The sequence below is a fragment of the Triturus cristatus genome, chromosome 6, assembly GCF_964204655.1.
Source record: "Triturus cristatus chromosome 6, aTriCri1.1, whole genome shotgun sequence".
Lineage (NCBI taxonomy): Eukaryota > Metazoa > Chordata > Amphibia > Caudata > Salamandridae > Triturus > Triturus cristatus.
In genome coordinates, this window is record NC_140589.1 from 1,013,675,872 (window position 1) to 1,013,695,467 (window position 19,596).

Consider the following 19,596-nt stretch of genomic DNA (forward strand, 5'->3'; position numbering starts at 1 on the left):
TTGGAAACATTTCCATAGCATTGATCCCTTGTACCGTTGGGTGATGATGTGCGAGTCTGCGCTAGCTTCATCTTACCCCGGAAAAGACGGAGTAGAGTTGCATAGATGCACGATCACCTCCATTTCCTTCTGTGCCTTCCGATACGGATCCAGTCCCATTTTGTATGTTTTCTGGCTACAAATTAAACTGTGCTAGGGAACAATTGGTGTGTTGGGTGTTTGGGTTCGGGCACAACTCTAAGTTACGTGATAAGTGCACCCTTGTGCATCTGATGTAATCCGAGACCCGGAGGCGCAGTTATCAAACAAAAGGTAAAATTGAGGCATTCCTATACTTTGCACTAAAACTCTTTAAGTCGCGGACATGAACTCTGCCTTGTCTAGAGTCTGCTGCTGTGACTGTCCAATGTTGCTTTCAAAGTGCTCCTCAGAGCTGAAGTATTCAATCTAATGGAAGCAGAAAAAAGCAAAGTTAGATTCATCCTCTTCCTAACATTCTGACTCCAAGGACAAGAAGCGAGGGCATCACGATGTAAGTCGCACACTTTCGAGGTTTCCAGCCACAGATTAGATTTCTTGGCTGGCCTGACATGCCCCTAATTTTCTGGGCCATCGCCAACTTCACAGCAAATTGAGACTTTCAGAGAGACCTTCTTAAAAATGTTGGATGCACTTCTAGAATGCCTATGGACTTCAGGGGCTTCCATTGGGGTGACTGACAGCACATTCCTCTCTGGCACCTTCTGCATGCTGGAACCCATTAACTGGCCTGTGCTGACTCCAGTACAGACTTGCACTCTGGCTTTGCGGTCCATGCCGATTCCTTCTACTCAGATGCCAGTGCTGACACAGATGTTGGACCCCGGGCCAACTTTGGCTCCTGCTCAACCGATGTCTGGCATTGACATCACAAAAGCACAACCAGTTATTACGCAGCCTGACGCTAACCCGGTGCATCTGCCACGTCTCAAACTACCAGTAAGGCCTCCATTTTGTTTTTGGTTCTTACTCTAATCCTATGCCAGAGCAGGGGGCACCCTAAATTGATGATTGTGATGTCCCCCTCCCCTTCCCATTGATTTACAGAACATCGTTGGGCTTGGATGGAATTTGTCTCTCCACTTTGTCCACCAATGGAAGAAAATGCCTGGTTTGCAGTGGTGGGGTCAGAACAGAGATCTCTGATTGCAGCTAATCTCCATTGAAACCAAAGTGAATGTTCTGACTGAAATTTTGCAGCTGGTGCCAGCAACGTTTAGCTTCTTCTAATGATGCCCTTACAGACACTTTGATGGCTACTTGGTCGAAGCCTTGATCTTGCTTGCCTGTGAATAGGCAAGTGATCAGACATCACAGTCTTGCAACTTGTAACCTGGAGTTTCTCACCAAGCACCCCACCCCAGAGTCTTATTGTGCAGGCCTTGCCCAATAAAGTTAATTGAAACTCATTTCTAACCACTCCTCTGTATAGGGAAGCCAAGAGAACTGATGCCTTTAAGAAATGTATGTTTTCTTCTGCAAGTCTAGCTCTGCAGTCCGTAAATGCAGTGTGTCTGCTTGGCTGCCACTCTTATGCCCTTTGCAATATGGCCAGCAAGATCTTGCACACCTTCCTAGTAAACCATAAGGTTTTTTGTCCCAGAAAATTCATGATGAACCGGATGGGGTAGAATGTTATCCATGCAAATCTTGTTGTTATGGCTTGTCTGGATACTGCAGTCAGTACCTCTGTTGCCCTTCGTAAAGACTCATGGATGTGATCAGCTGAATTCTTCACCAATGTGCACACCACCATAATGGATGTGTCCCACCTCTTCTAAGAAAAGGTGGACTTTGCATTGGAACTCTTTAAAGATAGCAGAGCTAGGGCATGCTCCTTAGCACTATCGATTCCTGTCGAGCAGTTCCCACATCAGTTCTGAAGGGTTTGAATACCACAGCCAGTGATTTGGCAGACACCCCAGTCCGTTCAAGGTTGTGCAGGCGGATCTGGCAGGCACCATGTAGGCCAGCCGAAGGCATCAGTGTTATAATCCCTCCACCCCTGATACAACAGCCATCCAACCGCTTTCGTTTGCCTTTAGCCGGGCATGCCTAACTGGTGGGGTGCAGGTTCAGTATTTCCTTCAAAATGGACAATATATCATATATTGCAAATGAGAATTACAGATTTTTCTTTTAATGAGCACTCTGCGTTTTTTCTCTCCTTCCCATCAAAACAGATTTCGGATGAGCAGTTGCCCATTCTGTTACACGAGGTGCACCTGTTGCTGTCCAAGGCTGAATTGAAAAGAGACTGGCCTATTTCATTGTCCTGAAAAAAGGATGGAGGACTAAAACCTGTTATGGGCATTTTCTCCATGAATGCTTTCCTGTGGAAGGACATATTCATAATGCTTACGCTGGCCCAGATCTTGTTTTCTCTGGACTTGGGTGAGTGGAGGGTGCCCTTGGACTTGCACTTGGACATGCAGGTTGCATATTTTCATGTAGCAGTCCTACAGTCCACGGGCGTTATCTGTAGTTCAAGACTGGGTGCAGGCATTTTCTGTTTGCTGTGCTCCCCTTTGACCTCCCCAGCGCTGCCAGGGTATTCACTAGCCGCGGCCGCTGCAGGTAAGAGCAGTGGGGCGGTGGGGCCGGCTGGGGGGGATTTCGTGATACGACCACGAGGGAAAATTAAATAATTAAATTTCCCTGGTGGGTTGGTTGGTGTTCCCAAAAGTAATGGCAGTGGCCACCGCCCATCTTTGGACATCTGTAGCTCCTGTATTCCTGTACCTTGCCTACTGGCTGATGAAGGCGGGCTTGCTGCACTCAGTCATGGAGGACATCCAGATGATGGCAGAACCCTTGACATAATTGGGGTTTACAATAAACGAGCCAAAGTCGCACCAGATTGCTTTGTAGAGGCTGACATTCATTGGGCCCATCCTGGACACAGTGGAGTTCAGGGCTTCTTATTTCCACAGAAACATGTCCAGGACAGCTGATATTTCATGCTCTGTTCGGTGTAACAGAGATGCTTCTTGGCCTCATGCATACGCCTCATCACCTCTGTCAGTTGGCTCATGTGGGCACTGCAAAGGAACTTTAAGTTCCCATGGCCCCAGCATCGGGCAGTCTTGCCGATACCATCCAGGTGTTGGAGGAGACGGCTCTGGATGTGCAAAGGTGGCTGATCGACAGCAATTTGTCTAATGTCATTGTAGGAAGCTGGCTTTTTATATAGCATACCAAAACGATGTATACTATGTAGAAAGTCCATATAACCTTATTTGGTTTACAGGTCTTAAATTAATAATCCCAAATGGTCTCTTATGTGGATTTGTGGACGAGCAGTTTAGGCTTATCAAAGGGTAGTATTAATGCATTTGTTAAACAGACACAGTAAATAAATGACGCACACACTCAAGACTAATTTAGAAATATTACCAGTATTTTTATATTTATTTTACCAAGAACTTTGTTAATTGGTAACTACTTTTTATAGAGTAAAATGTTTTCTTAAATGCGTTTTACACGGTAGTGCTTTCCTTTGGAAAAAAAGGCATATATTGAATACGGTTCTTTGTGAACAGTTCTCAGGGTCTCCTTAAGGCCGAGATCTTCAAACTTTTTTACTCTGAGCCCCCCTAAGCAAAATATTTTGAGGTCGGGCCCCCCTCCAAAACTTTATGACAAGGATTGAGGGAGCGGGAGGGACATGGCTGTGTACAAGGAGCAGGGCTTATGAGATGATTTCAGGAATATTTTTTCTATAGCTTATGAATTGCACCAAATATGAGACTTGTAAAACAGCAAAAGCATCCAACAAAACCTAATATCCCAAACAAACTGCTCCACATAATTGGGGTGTTGTGAGCCCCTCACACTCTTTGACTACAATGCAACTATACCTGCTGCACTAATGATAACTGCAGTCTTGAGTATCTGGCTACCTCCTTTGCCTTTTTTACCTCTTCCCCTCCAGAATGGATCATCACCTCTGTCCTAATGCTTGAGGGGACAATAAGCTCCGATGCCCCTTTTTTTTAAAAGGTAGACCGTCATAATTGTGATGCAGTGGGCCCCCCAAATCCCAGGGCCCTAGTCCTGCTGTATCTGCTCCTTTATGATAACCAGCAGTGGCTACTTACACACTTGGCAGCAGTACCAGCTTCACTAATGAATGTCCTTTTTAAAAAAAAAAAAACACTTATATTGGCGTATCTCTCTGAAGAAGGGGTCTCTGGTCATTTGTAAACATAAAAATGAGTCCGCATACAGTGCTCCCTATTCTGGGCCTTCTCTTTGACAATATCTATGAATCGCGCTCCTTTCCTCTGTCTTCTAGATCATTACTGTGAGGCCCCAGGGAACGAGAAGATTAGGGCTATGCATCTGAATGCAACCCTGCTGGCCTTCTACCTGCCACCCCATGGACCCAGCTTTCACAAAAAAACTGCCCCTGAATGGCTAATACTGACTTTAAGATGCCTCTGCCTGAAATCGAAGTGTGGGTGGTAATGCAGAAAGTTAAAAAAGAAACCATGGAATTATGAGTTTCTGTAGCAGCTGCAGCGTTTTCCACATAATTATCAGTGTACTGCATTTGCTACATAATCTGCAGATTTCAACAAAAAAAATCTTGATTCTAGCTCAAACGGAACAAAAGTTACTTAAAGCGTGACAAAGTGTTCCGGAGCAGTGGAAGGCCCTTTGCAAAGATTGACTTGTAATCTTGTAGTTGCTTACTGCTGTATTTGGGTGCTACACTGGTGCTAATGAGGTGAAATATTTCCCCTGACAGCGTTACCGTGAGTTAAAATGACAAAATGATGAAGTAATGCTAACCACAAAATGTGGCGCATTGTGCCGCATAATTTACCTTTTCTTGCTGCATAATTTAGTCAAACCTGCCGCATAATGTTGTCCTCTTCTGCTGAATAATTCTAGTGGATCTGCTTAAAGCTTTATGGTGGCAAAGATCTATTCTTTTTAAGATGTAATGTAAAGGAGTTATCAGCTGGGATCTGGAACAGTGGAGACACTTACAAAAATGTCTGCATTAGATACAGTTTGATTACTTATTACTAAAAAGTATGTTTTGTAAGAACTTATTTTATCTCAATCACTGCATCCTTTTGCAGCGGCCTAGCTTAGAGTATGTAAATACTGTTTTAAAATAATGACATATTCACAGTGCTTTCTGCCACAGGCTGGGACCTCATAGCACTAGAAACAGGGCCATTGTAATCATGCGGCAGGAGAAGGCCAAATTATGCAGCATGGATAACTAAATTCTGCAGCAAGCAAAGGCGAATTATGCTTCATATTTTGTGATAGCATTACTTCACTATTTTGCTATTTTTACACTTGTTAACATTGTCCTGGCCTTTATTGCCCCTCATAAGTACCACATTAACACCCAATATATAGCAATAAGCAACAGAAAGGTGACCAGTCAACCTGTAGAAAGGGCCTTCCACTGTGAGGTAACATGTGTTGCTGCATTTTTTAATCTGTAAATCATGCAGCAGACGATAGATTATGTGGCAAATGCGGGAAAAACATAACTATGCGCTGTGAGTGCAGGGTGAGCGTGAAAGTGAAGGGTGAGAATGAGGAGTGAGTTGTCTGAATGCAGGCTGAATTCCCAGACACTTCAAGTTAATCAGCATGTTATTGACGGGGCGTAGGGTTTCAGATATATGTTAAACTATTGCTATTATGGAATTAATCAGGGAATCGAGGGTGAAGGAAATAAATAATGTGCTGATCCTGCAGCAAACTTCCAGTCTTATGATTAGGGTTGGCAGCTCGTTATTTTGATGTTGCAGATGGTACAAAAATAAACAGTCACCTAAAGCCCTATTTTCAGCTCCTATCTGTGCGTACTTCGAAAAGCAAATATGAAGCACTTTTAAATGTGTTCTAGGGTTGCCTGAATGTTTCATGACTGAAAATAAAAGGAACAGACAAAGTCAAATTACAAATGAGTACATACATTTTTATTTAAGACCCTATTTAGTGTCAAAGCAAGGTCTTTGCAGGCTCTTTAAACATACATGGCTGGCATTTTTTCTATTGGCAACCCTTTTTTGTATTCCTTTTCATAAATGCATTTTCACACTACAGCAGTAAATTTACAATACAAATGTAAGGAAGAGGCTGAGTCGGGGCCCGGGGGTACTGGAAAAAGAATAAAACTAAGCCTTGGTAACCAGTTTCCAAAGGTATGCAAATGGTCTTCCCAGCCAAGCCCCCAGCAGCACACCCACTGACCTCTGGCCCCACGGCACTCTGAGGGCTTCGGAGAAAATGAAGACAGCCTGGAAATGCAGCAAATAAACATCGCTGCACTTCCAGGCGTCCTCATTTACATGTCCTTGCAGAGGCCTTTGCGCCCCCCTGGGAACCCAACCACGCCCCCCCCCAGGGGGGCGCGCCCCACAGTTTGAAGACCTGTGCCTTAAGGAATAAAGGTGCTAGGAGTCAGGGTCAAAAGTACCACAGGCAGTTCGAGTTTACCTGCCCAAGAGTTTCTGGGTGCAGAGGTGCTGGACAGGTTGGTAGCCTTGCACGCTACACTGTAGGCAAGGGGGGGGCACCTAGAAACAGGCTGCAGAGGGGTACTCTGGGGCAAGTCCAGGTACTCCAAACGGGGGCTTGATTCATGGGGGGGATCTGGAGGCAGAAAAGCACCACTGGTGTTTGCTGGGCCAGGGAGGTTGGGTGCAGAGAGTTTTGGTTGGCTGGTGCCCGTGTGCCAAAGGCATCCACGGATCTCAGTTAGACCTGCAAAGGGGAACAAAACAGGACTGCTGGGCCACTCTCTGTTCTGGCCACTGAGATGCTGACATCCCTCATCGGCTGCTCAGTCTCTGTGGAGTTGAAGTCCGGTTTGGACTGAAACCAATTTTTGTTGCTTCAAAGGGGTCCGCTACCCTGGGTATTGAGGCAGGGTGGCTCCAGTTGGGCTTGACTTCTTCTTACTTGGTGGGGGGACGGATCTGACCTCCTGGAGCACCGTGACCTCTTTTTTGCAAGCTGCTCCATCGGCGGACCCGGTAAACAGCAGAGCGTGAACCGGACATTGCGGTCGGTGCCTTCAGACTGCAAGGAAGTGGCTCCTCCACTTCAAGGAAGATGCTGACGGCTTGGCGAAGTGCTGGAGGCCTTCTGAGGGTTTTGGAGGCTGCACAGCTGCAGGACGAGTCAGGGTGTCACAATTGTCGGGGCAGAAGCAGGTAGGCAGGCAGGGTTTGGCACCAAAGTCCACTAGCAGTCCACAGTTCCTTCTTCTTAGGCTCTTCTTTGTCCTCATCTTTATTCAGTCTGTCGAATCGGAGTTCCTGATGTCAGGGGGCCACCTAAATACTCAATTAAGGGGCTTTAAGGGGAGTGAAGGGTAGTGGCCTATAGACTACTTACCCTTGGGGTCACTACACACCATTTATGAGCAGTTCCTGGTGGGAGCGGGCATAACCGTGTCCCAGAATTCCTATTTCCACCAAAATCAAAATGGTGAAACCCTTCTTTCGTGGGGCACATCAGGAAGACCACCTTAGGGGTGTGACTGGCCTGGTAGTGCACCACGCCTCCTAGCAGAGATACTTTCCTGCCTGTTCTGGTGCCAAATGGGCCTTAGAGCAGGGGTGGCATCTCCCAGGTCTGGGGGAAGCTGGGGTCGCATATCAAAGGTGGCAGGGGCTTTGAAGTTCCTGGCCTTGACATGCATATTCACTAGCCATCCTGCTGGTGGAGTTGATAACACCTCTGGCTAGAGCAAACATTGTTCCTGACCTCCTGAGAGCTTGGACTGTCACCTCCTGGGGGTCATAAATGCGCCTGTGGTGGCAGCCTGGAAGGATCCAGGAAGCCAGCACACTAGAAGACAAGTAAGGTTTCAAGGGGCACTTCTAAGGTGCCCTCTGGGTGCATGTTAAAATAAACCTAGTACTGGCATCAGTACAGATTTATTAGGATGAGGTGTTTGATACCAAACAACAGTGTTTTCAGTGAAGGCATCATGTAGCTGGGAAACTCGTAATGACCAGTGCATATACCTTAAATGGCTTTCCTGTACACTTGCACCATCTAGCAATTGAACTAGACAGCACGAGGGTATATATGTTCATGCAGATATACCCTAACATGTAATACAATGCACCCTGCCTTAGGGCTTCTAGGCCTGCTGTAGGGTTGGCTTACATATATTCCATGCAGTTACTTTAGGGACCCTCCTTAGTACCTATGCCCTAGGTACCAGGGGTACTATTTACTAGGGACTTACAGGGGTGCTAAAGTCCATGCCATTTGGGTTACTACTAGTGTTTATTGGAAAGAGCACTAGCATTGGGGGGACAACCCCAACAAAATTCCAGTTTCATACAGTTTCCCTTCCCCATACATAGCTAACTGTGATGACAGTGCATCTCTGCTGGACTTTGAAGGTCAGCTGGATGAGGTGGGTATCCGAGGACTTTGGTCTCTAGAGGCGGGTCGGCTCCACGTCAGTTTACTGGAGCTGCAGGCCATCTGACGGTCTCTGAAGGCTTTCCCATAAAGGGGCGTTTGGAGGGATTGGTGCAAATTCTCACAGAGAGCACCACTGGCTTGTGGTACTGCAACTAGAAGGACTCAATGGAGTCCTGGTACCTGTGCAAGGAGGCTCTTTGCCTTTGGAGTTGTTTGGAACATCAGGGCATCTTCATGGTCACAAATCACTTACCAGACGTAGGGCAGATCAGGAGTGGCATCTGCATTCACAGGTGACTTCTGGTGTCTCCAAGCAGTGGAGCGAATGTCCGGAATGCACAGTGTCAGCAATTTTGTACTTTGGTGTTTTTGCAGGAACACTCTTTAGATCATGCATTTCTGCTGTTATAGAGAGAGAGTTTAAACTTAAACCTTCCCACCACTTCCTCTTCTGCCCAGAGATCTGAACAAAATCAAGAAAAACTGGGCCCAAGTCAGCCTAGTGGGTCCAGATTGGGCCTGAGAGTGTGGTATCCGGAACTCCTGAGCATACGCTTATGTCCTCCTATCAGGCTGCCAGTTCTGAAGAACCTCCTGTCATGGCAATAGGGCAGTCCTCATCATCTACACCTCCATGTGTGGAGATGTAGGTGCAGCACAGGACTGCATTTGATTTGCCGGCCCTGAAGTGGTGGATGTCATATCTTGCCGCCAAGCATCCTTTAACAAATTCTGTTTATGCTGGGATGAGTTTGTAACCTAGTGTGGTGCTAACAAAACTGACCCTTTACGGCTGAAGCTATATGACATTATTTTGTTTGCTTTGTTTTTAGCCCGGCAGGGCCTTGCAGTGGGCACTTTAAAAGGTTATTTGTTAGCTCTTTCAACCTTTCTAAGTTAGCTGAACCAACCTTCCTTCTTCAAATCACCTGTTGTGATGAGGGTTATTGCTGGTTTGACACAAGTTTCCTTGTAGGTCATTTGCAATATCTGAATTGATCCTGGCATTTCTTATGTGTAGCCCTTCAAGCTGATTCATAGCTGCTTGCTGCGTCCCCTGACCTTGAAGACTGTATTCCTCATTGTGATTGTGGTAGGTTGTCATGTGAGTGAACTATACATGCTTTCAGTGCAACTGCACAAAACTATGTTTTTTTAAGGCAATCTTCTACTGAGGACTTGGACAACTTTCTGACCTAAAGTAATCACTCCCATTTTATCTTGGGCAATCCATCACTCTACCATTGTTTTTTCTCCTCCTATTCCCTTCGAGGGGAGAGGCTCCACTGGTTTGATCCCAAAAGGACTTTAAGCTTGTGCGTTAATCATACCAAGGACCATTGAGTGGACAATCAGCTTTTTGTGAGGTACAGTGGAGCAAAGAATGAGAAGGCAGTGCAGGAGAGGTACTTATTGAGGTGGATTGTCCTGTGTATTAAGATCTGATATGCACTGGCCAAGGAGCAGTCCTTGGAACATCTAGGAGAGCATTCTTCCAGGCTCCAGTCTGCTACCTCTGTTTTCGCACGTGGAGATCTGCCAGACTGTGACATGGGCGTCAGTGCATACGTTCACAACGCACTACTGCCTGGACAGCCCGATCTGGCGGGAAGAACTCTTTGCGTCTGGGTTCTGCTAGACTTTTTGGTCTGAGCTGACTTCACAGACCCCCCACCTTGGGGAGTAATTTGTTTGGTATCTATTCAAAGGTTAGGAATCTGTGTTAGAACTACCCATCCGAGGAATAAGTTAATTTCCTTTGGTAATGTTTTTTCAGGTGGATTCTCATCTATTTTCAGATTCCTCACTGATCTTCCACCTTTCCGTTCTATGGAGTGGCCAATTTTTAACACCTGGAAATGTCCCTTGCAAGCACTCAGCACACTGTCACCAGTAATTGTTCATGCTCTGCGTTTGAGGGCCCAGAAAGTCTAAGATACGAAACTGCCAACAGTGATCTGGACTGGACTTCTATGCAGCTTCCCTTCGTCACTCATTCTTGGGGTAGTATGAAGCCAGTATTTGAGCACTGTTGTGGAAAAGTGTCCGAATCAAGTATTGCATCTAGGAATATTCTAAGGTGAGGAATCTGTGATTAGATAAGTATCCACCAGGAAGATCTTTTTCAGAGGTATATAACTTGTTCTTTTGGTGTACAATAATTAAAATATTTTGTAAAAAATTCTCATTTTCTATGTCTTTTTTTTCTGTAACAAATTCAGTTTTTTGCCTCCTGTAATGGATTGCATTTAATTCTCAGGCCAAACCGGATTCATGCATCATCCTTCATATTTCACTGATGAGCCTCCAAGCATCTATCAGTGGCTAAGTTCCTGTCTGAAAGGAGAAGGAGCCGATCCCTATCCATACGTACCAGGGATATGTGAGAGGAGCAGGTTGGTGGTGCTGGTACGTACAGTGATAAAACAGAAAGTTTAATTCTTCATGTGTGTCAACATGTTGTTTAGCATGTGTTAGACCTGGCACCATTGGCGTGGGTCTCCCTTCCATTTTTTGCTGTTGCCTCATGTGTTTTTGCTGGTTATAGATGCTTTGGGCACTATGCCACTGCTGTTCAGTGCCACAGTGCAAATGCTCAATATGGTAAATTGATGTATGGATTAGTGACTCCATGATTGGCTTGATTGGTTTACTTGTCTGACCCTAGTACAGTGCACTGCGTGTGCCCAGGGCTTGTAACCAATCCTGCTGGTGGGATTGCAGCACTGATTGTGCCACCCACCGGAGCAGCTTGTAAAGTGTGTCTCAGCTCTGCCATTGCAGAGCCTGTGTGCAGTCTGGTACTGCCATGCTGACTGGGCAAGTGCACCCACTTGCCAGTCCCTACACCTTCCCTTTTATACATATTAGTCACCCCTATGGTAGGCCCAAGGGCAGGGAGCATTATAGGTAAAAGGTAGGACATGCCCTGGTGTGTGTGGCATGTCCTAATAGTGAATTACAGCCATTTTAGTTTTTCACTATTGCCAGGCTACCTGTTCTCCATAGGCCAGAATGGGCAGTTTGATTATTACATCTTATAGTCCTAATTGACTCAGGGAACATGGAAGAAATTCGAGTTTAGAATGCCTGAACTCAGAATGATAAAATACATCTTTTAGTGAAGTTGGTTTTAACATTCTGTGTTTGAAAATGCCACTTTTAGAAAGTAATGATAAGAATAGTGACAGCTTGGCGTGCACTCAAGTTAAACTAGTAAACCTACTTGACCAAATGTACTATTATTGTACTGGTTTGGTGTGCACTACCTGAGGTGGTTCTACCCTGCCACCTGATAATAAAAACATTTGCTAGAGCGCTATGTTCTAGACAGGATGTGCACTACCATATGCACTCAATTGTGAGTGTGTGTTAACAATTCATTAACACTTAAATGTACTCTACTTAATTATACACAATATAAACACGTAATGAAACACGAACTACATAACATAATCAAAAGTATCCAAACGATAACTCAATAAACCAAATTTGAATCCTTCTTCTTGATGTGCTCTTCTTTATTAACACATCTGATTGCAAATCAAAGTTCAAATTGTAAATCCAACAATCCATCTAGTAGAAAAAACTTTACTCAATCCCAATGCATTTCGGGTGATTTCGTCACCCTTCTTCAGGGGTTATCTACAAATGAAATTGACAAAAGAATTCATCACATTCAAAAACATCTCTAACTTGGTTTATCTATAATAAAATCCAAATGCTATTAGAAAAGAATGGTACCCTGCTAACCAGGAGGATTAGAGTGGAGCTATACATATTTGTCAAGGATTGAAGGTTGGACCAGAAAAGTAATTGTGGAACAAGAAAGTCAAAGAACCATATAGCCCTCAGAACACCAGGGTGCCGTCTGTCCCAGTGCGCAGAAAATTTAAATAAATGTGTGTCTGCCAATTTCAATGACAACACTAACTACCTTTAAGTGGACCAACTGTAAGCTGATATTCGAGCCCAAAGCTACTGTTTAAATGAATGATTTGCACTCTGTAGAGCAAAAAACGCCGGTATAAGCACACATTGTTCGTTATAACGTGAACCTCACTGTGACTTGTTATGTTATGTTATGTTAATTTACTTCTTCTATAGCGCTCGGCTACTCCCAGGAGCATCCCGGCGCTTTGCTGAAGAACATTGGCAGACACAACAGAAACGCAACCACAGAAAGGAGATAGAAAGAAGACCAAATTGTCTGAAGAAATAGTTTATTTAGTGAACAGCCACGTTTTAAGCTCCTTTCTAAAGGCGAGGAGACTGGGAGCCTGTTTAAGAGAAAATGGTAGTTCGTTCCACCCCTTCGGGACCAAGTAGCGGAAGGAGCGACCACCCATCCTTGTGCGCCTAATGACCGGGACTGTCATTTTGGATAGCAAAGATGATCGCAAGGCCCTACCCGGTACATATCGGGAGAGACGTTTCCTTAAGTACTTAGGGCCAGAGCCTTGTAGAGCCTTAAAGGCAAGAGTCAGGCACTTAAATTGAATTCTTTTAGCGATCGGCAGCCAGTGTAAAGCATTTAATAGGGCCGTAGCACCAGTTCTTCTTGGGAGCCCGTAGATAGCACGGGCTGCCGAATTCTGGACCACTTGCAAACGGGTCAAAAGATATTTTGGAAGACCCAAAAGAAGCGCGTTTGCGTAATCCAATCGCGATCCGATCAGAGCCTGAACAATAGTCTTCCTATGCTGAATAGACAAAAGAGGAAGGAACTTTCTCAGCATCCGTAAGATGCCAAAACATTTACCAGAAAGGCACGAAACATGTGGCCCAAAGGACAATTCACTGTCCACAATCACTCCCAGGTTTTTAGCCTTAAGGGACACACTGTCAGGTGGAAACAAATCTTGAGGCCACCAGGCTTTCCAGTCTGGCTCAGAGGTGCAACCAAAAAAAAGCAATTCCGACTTGTCGGAATTGCACTTTAACCCATTGCACCTAAACCACTCGAAGACCGCTCCCAGACAATCCTTGATCTGTACGCCATCGAACGTCCCGTCCCTGTCACAGGTGACGAGGAGCTGGGTATCATCGGCGTAAGATATGATCTGGGCACCAAAAGACTCCGCGACTGCCGCCAGAGGGGCCATAAAGATGTTAAATAGCAAGGGGCTAAGGATGGAGCCCTGCGGTACCCCTACCTCTAGCGGAGCCATATCAGCGGAAAAAGGGGGCGCCCAGATCGTTTGTCGGCGGCCGCCCAAAAAGGATTTAAGCCAACTCCACACAGTCCCCCGAATGCCGCACTCCCAGAGTCTTACAAGGAGGCGGTCATGAGGGACTGTGTCGAAGGCCGCCGATAGATCCAACATTACCAGCATGGCCCTTCCTCCAGCGTCGAGCACTTCCCTGATGGCATCCGTGACCTCTAAGAGGGCAGACTCTGTGCTAAAATTAGCACGGAATCCAGATTGCGTGTCATGCAGCAAATCGTGCTCCTCGATGAAATTAGAAATCGTCCGATGTGCAAATTTCTCGGCCACTTTCGCCAGAGCAGGGAGAAGGGAGATGGGCCTATAGTTGGCATGGATGAGGGGGTCCAAGGTGGGCTTCTTGATTAATGGCAGGATCAAAGCATGTTTCCACGCTTGTGGGACTACTCCCGTTAGCAGTGAAGAATTCAAGAGTGGATTCAGCAGGGCATTTAAAGCAGGTGCCACTTTCCCCAGATGTTTAGCTGGGCACTGATCAAGTGGGGAGCCTGATTTCAAGCCTGACAAAAGCTCCAAAGAAGTGTCCAGGCAAAGGTGTGGAAAAAGTGAAAGAGAAGGGCCTAAGCTCTCCATAAGTATAGGGGGGGATGAAGGACCCGTGGCCAACTGAGAGCTAGAGTGGAGAAGGGAGGCTTGAATAGTTGTAATTTTGCTGGTGAAGAAAGTTGCAAGCTGTTTTATCCATTCTTCAGAATGAGTATGAGATACAGTACAGATAGCAGGGGACGTAAAATCCAAAACTACTTGAAAGATTTCCTTGCAGCCATTTTCGGCCTCATCAATTCGTCGCTCAAAATAAGCTTTTTTTTCCTTCCAAATTGACTGATGGTAAGCTTTAGTTATTGCTCGGAATTTCGCTTTCTCAGTCAAATCGTAGGCCCGTCGCCAGACTCTCGCCGCCCTTTTACAGCCCTGCCGCTGCTCCCTTAACTGAGAGGTGAACCAAGGGACAGACGCTCTACGTTCGCCTTGTTTAATCTTAGTTTCGGGAATTAAGGTCTGGAGTCTTGCTGTCAGCCAATTCTGAAAGAGACTAAGATTCTCTTCCAAAGAACCCAAAAGAGGACATGGAAAGATAGCAAGGGCCTCAGATAGCATTTCCGCCGAAAGTAGATGGAAAGGGCGCGAGGTTCGCATGGTCTTTTTGGATTCTCTCACCCGAATAAGAGCAGTGGCAGGTACCGAGAAAGAGACCAAAAAGTGATCTGACCACAGTACAGGTTGTATAGATTTAATCACAATAGCTTTTGTAGAAAAAATCTGGTCAAGAATATGGCCTTTATTGTGCGTCGGCTTCATTAGAAACGGAGATAGTCCTAATGTAGTTGTAATGTCACTTAATTTTATTGCATCGGGGTCCTCTACAATATCCATATGGAAATTGAGGTCCCCCAGAAGGATACAGTGCTCTGATCTAAGACAAGGGACAGAGAGAGCGACTTGTAGTTCATCAAAAAAAGACCCTACCGACCCCGGGGCTCTATACAAGAGGATCCCGGTACAAGCCTGGAGGGGGGAGAGCTGAAGGGTGAAGCCCAAGGCTTCGCATCCCTGAATATTTTCAACCGGAAAGGTTGAGCAGGCAATGTTTTTATTAACCACAAGAGTAACCCCTCCCCCTCTGCCAGATATTCTGTCCCTCCTGAAGATGTTATATTCCGGAGGGATGGCATTGGCTAAGTCAGGTGCAGAGCAATCACTCAGCCATGTCTCCGTAAGAAATAGGCAAGATATATCGGAATTATGTAATAAATTCCAAATATCAAGGGAGTGACCGATCATGGATCTAGTATTGAGAAGAAGGCATTGGTACGGGGCGGAATATTGTCCGGCGCAGTTCTAGTAATGTGTGGAAGCCGCCACCCACAAGCAAGACAGCCTTTCCGAAAAGCACGGCTGCCTGGAAATGAGGGATGACATTGGCCACTAGGGGGGCGTAAGGCAAGTAAATCGGCCGTACTGTAACCTAACATATCCGCAACATAACACAGACGTATTACCTGCAGGTACAGCTATAGACACCTCCGTCCTGCCCCTGACACTCCCGAGACGCAGACGAGCGCAGACGGGCAGGACTCTGGCACGACTCCGGCGCAGGGAGGCGCACACCACTGCGCGTCACCGCTGCGCGTGCAGAAGGCTGGTTTAAATACACCGTCGGAGCCTGCACTGCCCGCCTACTCCCCCAAAATGGCGCCCAACATACACTTGGCAGTTCCCAAACCAAAATGGCTGTAAAGATCTCCCACACTTCCTAATGACGTGATCCGCCAAAGAGCGGTGTAATGCAAGAATTTTATAGTGCAGGTAAGCGGGTTCAGAATATGAATAAAATCAGGGAACAACAAAGAATATCAAATCAAATAGAGTACAAAGGGATTTGTATTTTAAAATAGCGCTAACGAAGTGAAGTACTAAACGGAAACTCACCATTACTTTCGCGTCGCTGTATATATCTATACGAAAATACGAGCAGCAGCCCAGAGTTTAGTACTGTGGTGTGTCTGATGTCCCTGCCCAGCACTATGAAAGGAAAGTAGGAGACATGTCAACCAAGTGCACCTGGACTGACCAGAACTGGTTTGGACTAGGCAAAGGCATCTCTGCCTTCAGAGAACAAAGGGAAAAGGAGTATAAATATTGGGACTCAGACCCAACTTTAGATCACTTCTGGGAATCGAGACAAACCTTTGCTGAGGAGAAGAACCAGGAAGCTGAAAGAGCTCCAAAGATCGAGTCGCGGCTCCAAAGATCGAGTCGCCGCACGGCCGTTGGGCGTACACGCATCACACCAACGTTGTCGCATCGCAACCAAGACGCCATTTTGTCGCATCGCACCGGAGAAGAGTATCGCATCGAGGTGCCAGCGTGTCGCATCGCACCGGAGAGCAGTAAGTAACCGACGAAGTAAGGAAGCGAGCATCAACTCCCCTGCGCACCAGTAAGGAACCGACTCATCCACTCTCCTGCGTGTAAGGAACTGCCGCATCACCTTCCCTGCAACCCCTTTTGTTTTCTTTGCGCTACTCATCTAAGGTACATTGAGAGTAAAGTGTTGCATTTACAACTTGAGAGAACTGAGCTATTTTATAGCATTTGAGAGGCTATTTTTGAGTATAGTATTGTGGATGTTTGTCGTTTGGTCTTGTGTTAAGTCTATATAAAAATACTTATTTTTATAATACAACCTGTGTGGTGTCCATTTGTAGTGTTGTCACTGTATTACTGTATGTGTTCACAAATGCTTTACACGTTACCTCTGAGATAAGCCTGCTTGCTCGTGCCGAGCTACCAAGGGGGTGAGCAGGGGTTATTTTAGGAGTGTAGCCCCTTACCCTGACTAGACGCAAGGCTCCCTATTTGTCACAGGTACCTACCTATACCAACTGGAGATCCCCAAATCTAACAGCATGGCACCAGTATTAATGTGGTGTCAATATGTGGTAATGTGCTAAATCCTTTTATCCTGTGTGTACTGTTGCTGAGGCCAGCATGAACTCTGGGCGTCCAGACTAATTAGAGTACCTCTGGATACATTGTCCTGGGATAGAACATTGCCCTTACTAACCCTCTTTGACTCTTGGGCTGATGTGGGTAAGAAGTTAAGACCCAGCTTTTCGGGAAACATTTGTACACTACAACCGATTTCTGAACCACTGGATCGCCAAGAGCAGCTGTTTAGTTAACTACAATTTCTGGTAGATACCTTTAACCACAGATTCCTCATTAGAACCCCAAGCTCCGGGCTGGATCTAGACGTTTTCAGAGCAGTGCTCCTGTGAGCCTCTAGGTGGCGCCACACATCTCCATGATTACTTAATCCCACCCCAGAAGTCATGGCGGCAAGGTACAATAGGTGCCCCCCACCCTGTGCACCAACTTCAGTTTGTTCCATTCCTCACATTTGGACATGGATCCTAAGCATTGCTCCTTTATACATAAGTTGGTGAATGCTTTCAAAATTATTTTCTTCCAGGTGGCAAAGAAACAGATTTGCCATTGAAGACTACAGGGCTTAATCTGTGCTGTGGCTGACAGAATCAGATGTCAGTAATGGACCTGTATGAAGTGTGCCACTGGTATTTGGGCTCAGAGCACGACTTCAAGTCATGCTAAGAATGTGCCTTCATACAACCGAAGGTGATCTGTGACCGTAAAGCGAAGTTGTACATCTCCAAACACCGAAAGAAGTTACAGATTTCATGGAAGTCCTACTCCAAGTTGAGGGTGTGGACACATGCCCGTTCTGAAGGGCATTCTCTCTACAGATCTTCGCAGTCGAAGTAGTCTGGTAAGCCGAAGTCCAAGTTAAAGAAGAAGCATAGGAAGTCGAAGAGGTACTCCACACCGTCTAGCCTTTCTCTGTCCAAATAGAAGTTGAACATGCATCTAGGAGCCAATCAGTCTCACCTCTGATCCAACAGCTGATCTTGATTCACCCAGAATTCTTCGGGCCAATGGTGATGCCAAAGCAGAGCATTACCTATAGCGAGAGAATGCTGCATATTTTTGGCACTCTTCTGGCTCCATCTGGCAAGCTGTCAGGCGGTAGGATCTGTAGGGCCCTTCAGTGAGGTTACCTCTGGTGGGTCAGCCATTGGCACTGTCTGAGTCCCTCAAACTCACTTTAGATTCCACACCTACTCCGGTACTGACTTCCACTCTGGCTACAATATCTGCGCTGGTTCCTTCATTGACGCCATGATGGTGTTGGCAGAGCTGCAGTTCAAACCCCTGCTCACTCCATTAACCAACCCCAAACCAAATCCATCTTGACCTTATTGTTCTGAATTAGACAAAACACTTACTGTATAATGTAGCCTTCCTCAGAAGCTCCATCATTTTTTTTATCGGATTCCAATCAGAGTTTGTCACTACAATGATTATTGTGATAATGGGGTCGATTTACCCCCGCACTATGACAATTTTGGATACACCGATTTGCAGGTGGCCAGTGGACTTCATACATCCGCTGATATTAGGTTGATTTTGCCTCTTGGATACCCGCGGAGCGGAGTGCTTCTTAGCGATTAGACATGTGCTATGATCCTACATCTGCCTTATGTTGAATCTAAACAAATGTCCTGATTGAGGATTTACTCCCTAAGCCAGCCTTGTCGGATCCCCTCACCTCCATTTAATGAGGCCCTGACGTGACAACCTTATGGGCACTTGGGCAAAACTTTGCTCTTGCGCTCTAATGAATAGGCAAGTAGCCAGAAGCCACAGTCCAGTGACTGGTGACACAGGTTTTCTTACGCAGTATCCTACTCCTTAGAGTTTGGTGGCCCTGGCATTTACCGCAAAGGAAATCCTATTTTTTGTTGAGTTTTTGCTATATTACAATGAAAACAGAACAATAGAGTAGCGTGTAATACATATGTTAATGATACCACAAACATTATCAATTGTTACCCTCCCACTGCCCCACGTCTTATGAGCTAGAGCCCTGAAGAACGATATCACATGTGGAACATAGAATTTTATGTCCTTGGCTATTTTTCATATTATTATCTTTCTAGTCTGTATCTCTTGTCCACATAAACTCGCAAGAGTTGTGGGCGGCCTCTGGGCGTACTGGTGTGGTGCTTTGTTTCCTTTTTCCTCCCATGCCACCAATACCTGCTTATCGCTGTCATTATGCTGCTTTAATGAAAAGGAATGCAAGGAGGCCCAAATGTCTTTGGGTCTAGATTGGAGGGGCATAAGTTCCTAGTAAGCAGACAATTGCTTGTTACAGCACAGTACATCACGTATCCAGTCCTCGACTGTTGGAGGGCCCAACACCAATTAATTGCAATTTTTCTTTTGGCCAGTAACAATGCCAATGCAATACATTTTCTGTGTATGAGTCGGGTGTTCTTGGCTTAACCCAGAAGTTTCACAAGTGAGGTGACTGGTGTAT

The 19,596-nt window shown here is 45.8% G+C and overlaps 1 protein-coding gene across 1 annotated transcript in view; it reads left to right on the forward strand.

The window, feature by feature from the left end:
• The window catches only part of ANAPC1 (anaphase promoting complex subunit 1), a 771,271-nt gene that overhangs the window by 376,537 nt on the left and 375,138 nt on the right, over positions 1-19,596 (forward strand). The window contains exon 20 of the mRNA XM_085611802.1: positions 10,724-10,872. Within this exon, the coding sequence (XP_085467928.1) occupies positions 10,724-10,872 (149 nt within the window). The remainder of the gene's footprint in view (positions 1-10,723; positions 10,873-19,596) is intronic.